Below are 13,606 nucleotides of genomic sequence, written 5' to 3'. Positions count from 1 at the left end.
GTTAAATCTTGGGAATGTAATACATTTTTGTATCACTAATCTTACATGAAAAGAGGATGATGGCCTGCAGAGAAGGGTAACTTTAGCATGCAGTCTGATGGGATCACATCTGCATGAGCCTGGTGCCACAACAACAGCACCAGTCAGTAGCTGTTGCATGAATATATTCAATATGTAGTAAATTAAGTGCTTCATATGTGTACAATTTTCCAGCTTGTGACAGAGTACATGATGGCTGACCAGCCATTGCCTGAGAAACCCCCCAGTAAATTGGATGGGAAGGGCAAGGAGCCACAGAAATTTGTGTATGTACAGTTGCAGCAGGACAGGGTAAGGCTTTGAGGTGTTTTGTGCATGACATTCCCTAGATATCAGCTGTGCTCTTGTCATTGTCTGTGTCTGTATAGCTAACCAGCTACACAGTATTAATATGTATGCCAGTCTGTACAGATCTTTCAGTCCTTTTTTTTTTTTTTTTTTTTTTTAATAAATGATTGGCTGTCATGTTTTCTCATTTAAAAAAAATAAATAAAGTTGCTTCTCCCAGAGAAAGTTAAAGAGAAAGCCAGAATGAAATTGTTTTATCTGTACCCGGCAATGTATCTGTGTTCGCCTATTTGTCTGTGCATCCATCAGTCTTTCTACCTACATGTTGTGTTTTCTTGTATCCAGATGGTAATAAGAAGACCTCATGTTAGCCATTTGTCATCTTCAGTTCTCTCTTCTGTTACATTGCACCCTCTGTCACATTAACTAAACCATTCATGATGTATCACAGTGCAGATTTGTACTTCAGGTTGTGTCAGATTTATAGTGTTGGTGTATTTAAATTTATGCTTGGAGAGGAAGCTTAACTTGCGGAGTATAACAGTGATAAAGGGCAAATTTGGTTCCCTCACTTTTACTGCATGTGGAGAAAATCTTCCAACTCTTCTTAATCTTACAAGAATATTGTACCGTAATTACCTATTGCTAGTATGTAGTCTAGACATGGATGACAAATACTGTTCTAAATATCAGTTACAGAGATCAGAGTAAACAGCTGGTAAGTATATCTCTTAGATAAAGTTAAAGGCCTCTTGATTCATTTAGCTCCCCTCCTGTTACTACATTCTTCAGCCACTCTCTGTCTCTCTTTGCCACAGTATTACATGACACAATACTCATGATAGCCCACTGGATGCTCTTCTGAACTCAGCCAGCATGCCTTCCCCTTTAAGACAGGGATACAGTACTCATCTGTCCACACACACTCACTCCTTTATTGTTTACCTCCAGTGTAGGGGTCTGTTGGCTCTTTCAGTCTTCTGTGTATACACCTGACCAGTTTTGAAACTGTTGCTCACTCCATCTGTCCCCCTGCTTACAGCCCAGAGTCTTCTGTACAGTGTGTCCAGGCTTTCTAAAATGAGTGGATCTTGTAGGCTTTAATTTGACTTTATGTGGTAGGGACATTTTTTTTTTTTCCATCTTTATGCACACACACAAAAAAATTTAATCTTGCAAGTGGCGTATACTGCATCCAGTACATCTGAACATATAGCAGTAGTATTTAAACAGTGGAAAGGTAGTACACTGAATAGCCCTGATAGGTGACAACTGATGGATTAAATATTAGACAAGACAGTTTGATACAGAAGGCATCAATGACTGATGAACTGCTTTGTTTCGCACCCTCATTCAGACGGGAGATGGGACGAGCCGGGTGGCGACGCTGGTGGGTGGGAGAGGGACTAATGCTCCCGCCCACTTCATCCCTCTAGCTGCCAAACTTAATTCCATCTCTGTACTTGGGTCTGGATCAAGAGCTGCTCGCACACAGGTTGGTTCTTATCTCATCATCATCATCATCCAGACCTCCTTTCCCACCCTAGGACTGAGTCTGGATTATATTGTTCTGTTTTTTGTTGTTTTATCATACCTTTTTTTTTTTATTTGGTAGCTGGTTCAGAGGGTCTAGTTGCTCACCTTGGTAGTCATTTGATACCCTATGGTTGAAGTGGGTGTATGGAATGTGAGGATGGGTGTGGGTGTAGAGAGAGTGGGAGTGGGAATAGGGAGGGTGGGAGTGAGAGTAGGGAGGGTAGGAGTGGGAGTAGAGAAGGTGGGGCTGGGAGTAAAAAGGGTGGAAGTGGGTGTTAGGAGAGTGAGAGTGGGAGTAGGGAGGGAAGGAGTGGGTGTAGGACATGTGAGAGTGCTATTTTCCCCAGAGGAAAATAATCCCATCTGGAGGTAGCAAGAATAAACTTAAAAAAAAAAAATGAGCTAAGGTATTACTGTATTTTCAAATGTGTGCTAACTTTAATTCTTTCACGATGCAGGGTGGTGGTGTGGTGAGCGTGGGTGGGCGAGGTGGGAGTATGGTGGGGAGTGTGGGGTCGGGACGGAGTGGGGGTGGCACTGTTACCATGGCCAGCCCCAGGGTCACCACAGCCTCTGTCACCACCATCTCGGCTAAACCCACTCCATCACCGGCAATTGTACGCAAGCCTCACAGCAGTGTTGTTGTCTCTTCAGGTAAGTGCAGAAAGAGAGAGAGAGAGAGAGAGAGCATGTATGTATGTGTGTGTGTGTGTGTGTGTGTAACTTACTGAGTCAGTCAGAATCACTTGATGGTGGTGATCGTCAGCTTTTACCCTCCTGGATGGGAGCTGAGAGCTCATATAGTCCGATCTAAGGACAAGGCTGTGACCTTCATACACACACACACACACACACACACACACACACACACACACACACACACACACACATCCCCTTGCTCAAGGGGGACAGTAACCACCCACTTTGTCAGTGAAACTTTTCGCAACCTGAGTGAGGCACGAACTCCCGTCTACCAGATGGCAAGTGAGAACGTTACTACTGAGCCAGCGAGCAGTGTGTGTGTGTGTGTGTGTGGCTTTTCTTTTGATGAGCTCAGTATCACCATGTGGGAACTTTTATGACAGAGGATGGTCTTGACAGAACCACCTCAGAGTTACTTCTCTTTTTGTACGTACTTCTCTCACTCTCAGTTGCTTCTTTCTCTTCTTCCTCTCTCACCAGTGTACCATTCCATTTATTCCACACCACATTTGGTATCAGTCATCTGTATTTTATTTATTTTTTGTAATAGCCAGATTGCTTATTCGTTTGTGTTATTACACTTATACTTCTTTGAAAGATGAGAAATTAGGTTAGGATAATGACAGTGAGTTTTTATCATCATCATCCAGACCTCTTTTCCCATCCCAGGGTGGGGTGAGAGTAGGGTCCAGAGAGCCAGAAACAATTTTGATTAAAGGAATTACTAATAATCAAAGTTTGTCCAGTTGATTGAGCCTCATCCCTCATTCACTCACCATTCAAGCCCCTGGAATCCTGGCCCCACCTGGTGGGTTTTTTTATTATTGTTTATATATTATTAGTTTTATTATTAATTATTATTATTATTATTTTATTACTATTACTACTACTGTACTACTACTACTACTACTACTACTGCTGCTGCTACAACTACAACTACTAGTTTGGTTAATGGTCTTGTGCATACTTCACCTGCCAAGTCATGAAAAGTCATACATTATCAGTGGATATACCTACAGTGAGTGACAAGACTATTGGTTTCCTGTAAGCCAGGAAACCATTTACAACGCTGGGTGGTAACCATATAACCAACCCATTCATGTTCTGTACGTTTCAGCAAGGGGGTTGGTGGAGGGTTAGTGCCCCTGACCATAAAACAACTATCTTAAAGTCAAACAGCCACCCCATAGGGGATTATGATGTCTGGCTATAGATAGATAGTTATATGCTTCATCAGGAATGAGTGAGGTGTGCAAATATTCATTTTTTTTTTTTTTTTAAATCAGTAGATTGTGTAATTATTTGAGATATTTCTGGTGTTGCTGGTGCTGAAGAATTTTGGTTTATTGTGGTTTACCATTGAGATGCTGGTAATTTGATCTGGTCCTATAATTAAAACTGAGAGAGAATTGCTATGATTGTATAATTATAAATGAAGCATTTAAATGTGGATATTTATGCCTTTAAGGTGAAGCTAAGATTCCAAGGGCTCGAATGGTGAATAAATGAATGGCCCATTTAATTGGGCAGACTACTGCAAGTTGTCCTTCTGTCAGGTTTTTCTTGCTCCCAGGACCCCATCTTACCACATCCATAGGTGGAAAAAGAGATGTGGATGATGGTAATGGTGAACTAAATATATAAATTAGTATATAAGTTAAGAGAGAAAGAAAGAAAAAAAGGCATCATATAAAGATGATTTTCTTTAGTATGTATGTCTGTGTTGCAGGTGTAGTGCGGCCAGTGCTATCCCCCAGCGCCACCACCATCACTGTGCTTGGCTCTGGAGGTGGTGGTAGCAGCAGTGGCAGCCTTCCTGTCACACCCACTGCCTCCACTCCGCCTGTCTTACGCCCGACCGCCTCACCTCAGGGCACGGCACCGCACCCACCTGTCATCCTCCACACCTCGAAGGTCCCGGCTGCATCATCAGTGGCCCCTGGCACAAAGAACTCCCCTCGCTTGGTACCCATGCCCATCACACAGGTACACATCATGTTTCAGGTCTCTCATTTCCTTCATCATCCATATTTGCTGCTCAACACGTACTTGTTTGCATATTCTTTCTCTTTTCTCTACACCCATATGTTCATTTTAATTTTAATTTTCTGTTGTTAAAAGTTATATCATTTTGTTAGTCAGAAATTAATACTGTATAACCTAATACAGTAAAACCTCAATACAATGGACTTAAGTAGACCGGAATTTGCTTTTATTGGAATCAGGGAGGTACCGGACTAAATTCATATATATTGGGAAAAGTCCAATAAAGCCAGAATCAGTCCGGACTGCCTGACCACTTCAGCTATGCTCACCCCATTAAGGTAAATGAAAGACATGTTTATCAGTGCACAATACAGTATTATTGTATGTATTTTACTGTGTGATCATTGTAGCGAACGTATAATACAGTACGGTACTGCAGTGGTGGTGAAAACAGTTTAAAAACCATTGGTATGATCTGGACTAATGTCTGATATATCGGAAAAAGTCCGGGTTAGCAGTAGGAAGTCTGGATGTCGCTTTTATCGGAATTTCGCTTTTTTCGGAATGACCTGGATCCGAGTTAGTCCAGTATAGTGAGGTTTTACTGTATTATTTTTTTCCGAATGATATGTGTACTAATGGTGCCCTGTCACCATTTAAATGAAGCATCAGAAGCTGTTATTTTATTCTTATGTTATTGATTTACTCACTGAATACTTATGCATGTACCTGATTACTAAGAAAATTTCCAGCATGACTGATTAAAAGCAATATTATGTAGCTTACTAAGACATAAAAAAAATGTAATCCCTCCTTTCCCTCCCAAAGGTGCGGACAGGAGTCCCAAACAAAGCGGTGCTCTCGTACAACTCACTCCTTCAGGCTGGGTCAGGAGGGGGTGGCAGTGGTGGTGGTGGTGGTGGTGGCAGCATGGGTGGGGGAGGTGGTGGTGGTGTCAGTACTAGTGGTGGTGGTGGTGGTGGTGGGGGTGTAAAGAAGGATGGTCATCACTCAGTCCCTCACCAGCCCCCTCTGCTCCTCCAGGCTGCTTCCCCATCAACTGTAAAGAGTGCAGCAGCTCTGGCTAAAGCTGGGAGTGCCACCATTAGCATCATCACTGGCAAGGTAGCAGCAGATCAGCACACTGCATTGAATTTTTTAAAATTTATTTTATTTATTTATTTTTATTTATTTTTAATACTCCATGCAATCTACATTTTGACAGAGCTACATAGCTGGACATGGCCCATAATGGTATAGTTCTGAGGAATGGTTGGGATTCATTGCTCGCATAATAATGCTCAGGGAAGCGACTTTTACCGTAAATGCCTGGATTGAGTTCTCAAGTGCTGGGCCTGTAGTACAGGTATATGCTCCTGATAGGGGAGTAATGGATTGGATGATGGTTGAATGATTCATCGCATCTTAAATGTAACTTAAAGGTAACTGTGAATATTTTGTGCATTTTGTATATGTTGTAGCCTCGTATGGCAGAGGAGTATAGGGAAGCGTATATAGTGTTCCCTTTTTCTGCAGATTCATGTCCTCAGAGATTGAGAGGCCTTACTGTGGATCACCATACAGTATATGAACATGGGAATTAGATTAGGATGATGATCCATCCATCCATCATCCAATCCTACATTGCCCCATGAGGAGCATAGAAGCCCAGGGCTAGGCAGTTGGTCCTGACAATTAAGATGAGAGTGAAGGATGATTATTATAGTAGTTATAGTAGCAGTGGGCTAGATGTTGCACACTATTAATTTTGTCACTGCAGGGGTCAAAACAGGGTGGTGGAGCAACAGGGCCAAGTGGTGCACCGGTCAACATGCTGTCCGTTAATTTAGCCCAGGCCAACAAGTCTAACATGATCAACTTCAAGATTTCCAATGGACAGATCCAGACTGACAGCATCCCACAGGTTGATGGTATGTTACAGTATTTCATTTTGGCCTGTGTTCATATTTATTGTGTATGAAAAAAAATAAACTGCATCCCAATTCTGTGTTGAAAAAGTTAAAGTTGATGGTGGTGATGATGGAAAAAATGGAACTAACATGCTTAAGAAAAAATAATTAAATAAATAAAATAAAAGATTTGTTTCCCTATCAGATGAGGACAGTAATTTGCAGAGATATAAGACAGTCAGGTAAAGTCTGCACAGATCCATTACAGAAAATAACCAAAGAAATAAACTTGGGGTAATAGAGGGCAGGGGAAGGCTAAGGTAGTGTTGAATAGTTTTTGACTGCTTTCCTGCCTATAAACTTTTTTAAGTTGTGATCATTCAGAGCTGCAAACCTCTTTTGAGAAGCATTAATTGGCTCACTTTTTCGCTGACATCTACACAGTACTGCAGATAAAGCTTATTAAGACATTATCACAGTGGTATTAATGACTGAATTTACTTGAAGCAGTTGATGCAGTAATGGTGTTTCATTATGTACCTGAGTTCACCATTGATTTGTACATATTTTATTTTAGATATTAGTATATTTTGTCTTAGGGGCTTATTGAATTGTGAAGAAATGAAGTTTGTAAGTTGGGGAGCAATTGTAATGATAAGAGAGAGTAGTCAATAAAATTGTTTGACCGACAGTGCTGCGTGAAACTCGACCCATGGTGTCTGGTATTAAACAAGAGGAGCGGCGTGAAGTGGCGCCTCCCGTGGTGGTGGCTGGAACTGCTCTAGCTCATGCTGTTGGCTCTGGCTCGGTCACTGTCTCTGTCACTGGATCACCCGCCACCCCAATCAAGGTCCCGGAGCCCCTTGTAGTTCCAGTCCCACAGTCAGAGTCTGTCTCAAGTTCAGTCATGGATCTCAACCCCTTGTCAAACCTCAAAGATGTCACTGTCATCGCCAAGAAGAGGTCAGATGCCATGTTTGATGTTTCGTACAGTCAGACCAATAGTTTGCACAATATTTTATCTCTTCCAGCATTCATGTGCTGGCTAATATTCTTTTCTCGTCATGGATAATTCTTTTTAATTTGATGCCCAATGGAGAAAATTGACGGACGTGTGGTTAATGTGGTGTAGATGTATTACAGTACAATAGTGGGCAAAAACAGATGTCCACAAGCTGTCTTTAGGGATAAATAAAGAATAGTTATATATTTCTTATTTGGAATGAGATACAAGCAGTGAAATACAAACTTACTCATGTATTAACATTGAGATATTGCAACCCCATTTCACATCACTTGTGGTGTTGCCTCCTAGCTTGAAGAACACAGTTGGGGAGAGATTGGAAATATTACTTCCTTCTTCTCCAAACTTTGTTCTGTTGAAGTTCATATAGCCATGCTGTAAGTTTCTGCACCTCATATGAGATTGTTGTTAATTATCAGCTCCAGTCTGTCTGGTCAAGTAGACCCATATGTCTGGCCAAGTAGACCCATCAACTGCAGGCAAGCAATCACCCCTGCAGGGGTGTCCAGTGGAGTGAACCAATGTTCCTTTGGGGTTGGCAGTGCCTCACCACAGTGAGGTGCTGGGAACAGTGTGGAGTTTTGTTCCTGGGTGAATGCTGCATGTGCATCTTCACCCAGTTAAATGCTTCTTTTCACTCTGTATTCTGATTATGTGGCTACCACCCAGTGTTGTAAATGGTTCCCTTGAATACAGGAAACCATTTGACTTGTCACTTAGTGTAGAGCCACTTGAAGTTGAAAGAAGTGTAATAAGAAGTACCAGTAACAGGAAGGAAAGGGAGAAGTAAATAGAGAGGGCAGACACAGGGATAGAATGAGAGAGGGGGGAAGGAAGAAGTAGACATCACTACATCAAGTGAGTGGATGATAGTTGCCACCACCTACCACCATACATATAAGATGATGCTGTCATTATCTACAAACTAGTGTTTGCATTGCATTTTTACTTTGAGAACAGAAGTCATTAAGTCATTTTAGATTCTACCACTGTATGTATAGTAGATAAAAGCAGACCCTAACTGTATGTGCAGTAAGTAATCATTGTATGTTGAATTGCACCAAAACATTGCAATTTTTTTTTTCCCACACAGTTGTACCGTAGTTGTAGTATAATTTGGGGGAAACTGGAAGATCAGCTTTATAGGTAGCAATGGAGATTAGACAGGTAGGTTTCATGAGTTTACTGTGGAATGCATAGAAAAAGGTGACCAAAAATATCAGCATAAATGAAGGACATAATGTATATCCTGTTGCAGGGGCAAGGAGGACATCCTACAGCGGGCAGTGAGCTCATTAGGTGGGCTTGATGAGGAGCAGCATAATGGGAATGACATTGGTGGCACTGAGGAGAATCATGATGGGGTGGCAACAGTGCAATTCCAGGCTCAGGTTGTGGAGAATGAGAACAGGAGAGGTGAGACTGGCAGCAGTGAGAGGGATACCGGCTGGAGGGATGGTGCTAGAACTGTCCTCAACAAGCCCCACCAACCCAGTACAGTAAGTCTTCATTTTACTGACTGGTTTGTATATTACACATCTCACTTCTCATGTGTTGAGGGGAAAGCTTATTTTGCTGGTGTGAGGAGCAGATATTTTGGGTAGCTGCTTGGTGAATTTTTGAGTCATATGGAATAATTGAATTTATAAAAAGCAGACAGTATAAAGTATGAGACAGATTATGGGAAGCAGAAAATAATGCAGGGTAGACACTGGCAAAGATGGCTGAGCTCTCCCTGCATCACACACAAAAATTGATGTGTGTAATATGTGGACCACCTTATATGTCGATGGTGAATTGCAGAGTAGCTGAACTTTTTTCACACAACTGATGCTGTGAGTTGAGAAAAATGACAAATCATCTTTGTAGGTAGCAATGAATGTTTGATATGCAGTTTTTCAGCTAGTTACTGTCAACATCGTTAAAAGAAACAAGTGACAATAAAGACTTTCTGTACCATTCAGCCCAGGGACGCACATAGGGAAGCACAAGATGGGGGCACAGCAGAGGGTGGACATCAGGACAAGTCATTCAAGACCACCTCCAATTTTAAAGATCCAGTTTTAGTTGCAAAGGCCAAAGTTGCTGCTGGGGAAGATGATATCAAGCCTGAGATGGTTAAGTTCTCAGACTTGTTAAAGTGGGAGGATGGAGTTGGAAAGCTGGATGGCAGTGCCCTTAAGTTCAAAATGAATGAGTTCAATGCAGTGGAAATAGTTGAGGATCGAAACCTAGAAGAACTGAAAAACCAGCAGATTAAACGGGCAGATGGGTCCACTCGCCATCATTCCCGCAAGCCAAATTATCGTGAAGTCATAAAAGATGAGGATATATTCTCAGACAACTCTCAAGACTCAGAGACCCAGGGCAACAAATCATCACGGGAGTCAGATGACATCTGTTGCTGTAAAAACTGTGGCTGCTACGGGCTTAGTTCAGAGTTCTTCAGGGACAGTAGCTTCTGTTCTGTGGCCTGTGGGGATGTAAGTATATAGTATTTGTTTGTTTCATTGATTAATGCCAGGTTTTGTGTATTGAAACTTTATCATGAGAGTTTACTTACCATTACTGGCTTTCCCTGCATTTGATATTAAGTGATTGTTGGGAACTAAACCAGCATCTTTGATGTTGATTTTTATAGTCAACTTCAATCAGTCAGTGAACTATATTCTGTAATATCTTGACATTTGCCATTGTTTCATGACATTGATTACATCCCATTTGCCGATATCATTTATTGTTACTCTCCTCTGACATATTGTAAAATATCTAAGTTTCCTCTTTTAAGTAGCTACAGGAGTATGATTGCATATGAGCAATCTTTGTATTATGATAGTTAAGATATCAGAGAAATAAATTTTACAAAATTTCTGTTGGGTAATTGTAAGGGTAAAGCAAAATATAACTTCTGTCTAACAGGAACATGATGCAAGAGAATTGGAATGGGGGAAGGAGCGCCTGAAGCAAGAGAAGGAACGACAGCGGCGGAAAAAACTGCGACAGAGTGAGAAGGCAGAGGAGGATCAGGGGGCAGAGGGCCAGCGAAGCGATGGGGAGGAAGGTGGGAGTGACGACGACTCAAAGGAAACAGGTGACTCCCTGCAGGCCAAGTTCCTGCATCCGTGGCAAGACGGGAGGAATAACTTCTCTTGGGTGAGGTACCTGGAACACTGCGGCCGGGCCAAAGGACTGGCCAAAGCTGCCCCACTCAAGATATGGCCCGAACCCTTCCCTTTTGGCCGCAACTTGTTCAAACCAGGCATGAAACTTGAAGCCATAGATCCATCCCATCAGTCACTGTTCTGTGTGATGACCGTGACTGAAGTAATTGGGTACAGAATGCGGTTACACTTTGATGGGTATTCCGACCAGTATGATTACTGGACACAAGCAGATTCTGCAGATATCTTCCCTGCTGGCTGGTGCGAGAAAAATGGTCGGCAGCTGGAGCCTCCACTTGGGGTCATTGGTTTCTCCTGGAAAGCATATATAGAACACTGCAAGTCACAAACAGCCCCAAGACAAGCTTTCATCAACAAGGGGAACTCAACCATGATCCCACCCAACAATTTCAGAGTTGGCATGAAACTGGAGGCAGAAGATCGGAAAAATATGTGGGTGTGTGTGGCAACAGTTGCTGATGTGCTTGATAATCGTGTTCTAATTCACTTTGATGGATGGGACAAAGTATATGATGTGTGGAATGAAGTGTCCTCACCATACATCCATCCTGTTGGTTGGTGTGCTGAGAATGGTATTGTTCTCCACCCTCCCAACAATTACCCTAACCCAGAGAGTTTTAACTGGCACGAGTACCTGCAAGAGACCAACTCAATGGCTGTTCCTGCACGAGCATTCAAAACCAGGTCACCGAGGGAATTTAAGAAAAACATGAAGGTGGAGGTAGTGGACAAACGTAACCCTGCATTGATCCGTGTGGGCACTGTTGCAGAGGTTCAGGACTACCAGGTGAAGGTTCATTTTGATGGCTGGGGGGATGAGTATGACTACTGGTTAGATGATGACTCTCCGGATATACACCCCCCATCTTGGTGTTCAAAGACTGGTCATCCTTTGCAGCAGCCCCTCACCCCAGAGCAACAGGCTGAGGATGTTGATTCTGGCATGGGCTGTGGGACCCCCGGTTGTAAAGGTGTGGGACATGTAAAGGGCCCAATATACACCACACATCATACAGCATATGGTTGTCCTTATTCCCTTCAGAATATCAATAAGGATCTAGAGAGCATCATCCCAGATCGGTTACATTACCCTGCAGAGAAGAAAAAGAGTAGAGTCACCTCCAAAATAAAGCTCGACTTGCGACCGAATAATGGTAGCAAAGAGGGCAGTGAGCAAGAGGAAACGGATATTCTAAAGAAGCGTGTGAGGAAGAGGAGAAAGTTCTTTGATGAGCTGACTCCCCCAGAACCTGTCAGATTACAGAAGATTCCCAAGATCAGCAATGATGAAGTCAAGATAGCAATGTCGTCATCCATGAACTTCCAGACTCCTACCAGTGGGATCTCATCAGTGGCGGGCATGTCTTCAGGTACCTTAACCCCCTCCACCTCCACCCAACCCATCATAGGTCAAGTTAGCCAACAACAACAACAAACTCCAGTTGCCCTTCCTCCTCCATCTCCCTCCCCAGCCCAACCACCCCCAGACCCTGGAGTGGATATGATGGTGCACCAGTCAGTCTTCAATCCTGGTTACAACCCCCACCCCATTGCACCCATGCCACATTCATGGGAGCGCCACCGCCACCTAACCATTTCCTTAGGGGATGCCAAAAAGTCCGATGTAGAGGGGTGGAATCCCGAGCAGGTGCGGGACATGGTAGCGCGTATCCCTGGGTGTGAGTCCATTGCGGCGGTTTTCGTTGAACAGCAGATAGATGGTGAGGCCCTCTTGATGATGACACAGAATGACCTAGTCACTCTATTGCACATCAAGTTAGGCCCAGCCATCAAGATTATGGCTGTAATATTGTGTTTAAGGAACTCTGCATGAAATCCTATGTAATGCTTTTACCCTTGTGTTGTGATGTCTTCTAATGCTCTCTGCACAGATTCTGCTGTTTCTGTTGAACAGAACCATTCCTGTAAATACTACTTCAGATTGCCATAATATACTCATATACTAGTGTGTACTGAACAAGTATTTTCATTGCAGGGAAGTGCAGCTCAATTAACTTGTTAAATGTGATACTTTTTTTGAAGCTCAATTTATATTAATGTAACACCAGTTAATAATCCTACAGTCATTGGGATAATACAGCACTAGACATTTCTTGTACATATTTCATTGTGTAAAAATCATGGTATAAGAGTGTCCACATTCCAAATAATGTATTTTTATTTGTGTTGGGTAATGGACGAATGGTCAGGACATGCAGACGACAAGTGTAGCTCAGGCCTTGGGGCTTGTATACTTGTCGGCTTGGGAGGCTTAGCTCCTTGTCTTTATCAGTTTATTTCTACATATGGCATGGTAAAATGATCTTGTATAGTATTTATGCAATTTGTGTTGGTGTAAAAAAGATATAAATAACATAAAGAGAATACTGAGGTGTAATACTTGCAATAAATTGCTAGAATAGTGGTACTCAGAAATCTCCTGCTGTGGTGCAATATTTTAGATTAATATTCTAGCTAATTGCTAAGAATGAGATTATAGAAAACCTCCTAGGCTGACGAGAATATGGACCTAGGTGGCTAGTCAAAGATCTCCCCCTCCTTCCCAGACCAGCTCTTCATGAGTGGCAAAATACAAGTAGGAGAGATTAATGTTGTGTTCATCAATATTTAAGGAAAATTCTCCAAACATTTATGTACCAGTAGTTTATCCTCCGTATGAGGGAGTCATGCCCTTTTTACTCTGACTTGGCCTAAAAGTGCTGCCTTTCCATCATGAATGCTGAGTTGTAAAAAGACATGAGTAGCAGAATAAGATGCTTGTCACAAGAAATGAAGGGGAAAGGATGTAGAGTCATAGTGTTGTCTTTTTATGCCACTGGGCTATGTGAATGAAGTTGATAAAAGACAAACATCTGGTCCAAGTTAGAGTACAAAGAGTATTTCATCTGTACCTTATTAAGAGGAGTGTGGACTATATT

General features: G+C 42.4%; 1 protein-coding gene across 1 annotated transcript; it reads left to right on the top strand.

Moving 5' to 3' along the window:
• The first annotated feature begins 228 nt into the window (after positions 1-228).
• l(3)mbt (lethal (3) malignant brain tumor) lies at positions 229-12,501 on the top strand. Its single transcript, XM_080275947.1, has 11 exons — positions 229-330; positions 1,685-1,822; positions 2,322-2,517; positions 4,295-4,551; positions 5,380-5,461; positions 5,495-5,676; positions 6,332-6,482; positions 7,154-7,424; positions 8,744-8,984; positions 9,450-9,968; positions 10,405-12,501. The coding sequence occupies exons 1-11, from the start codon at positions 229-231 to the stop codon at positions 12,499-12,501; spliced, it is 4,236 nt and encodes a 1,411-aa protein (XP_080132073.1).
• Positions 12,502-13,606: the final 1,105 nt, after the last annotated feature.

Source organism: Coenobita brevimanus, chromosome 63 (assembly GCF_032717465.1).
Source record: "Coenobita brevimanus isolate Jiangsu-jjx chromosome 63, ASM3271746v2, whole genome shotgun sequence".
Taxonomy (NCBI): Eukaryota; Metazoa; Arthropoda; class Malacostraca; order Decapoda; family Coenobitidae; genus Coenobita; species Coenobita brevimanus.
The sequence above is the reverse complement of the archived record's forward strand: the minus strand, read 5'-3'. Positions and strand labels throughout refer to the sequence as shown.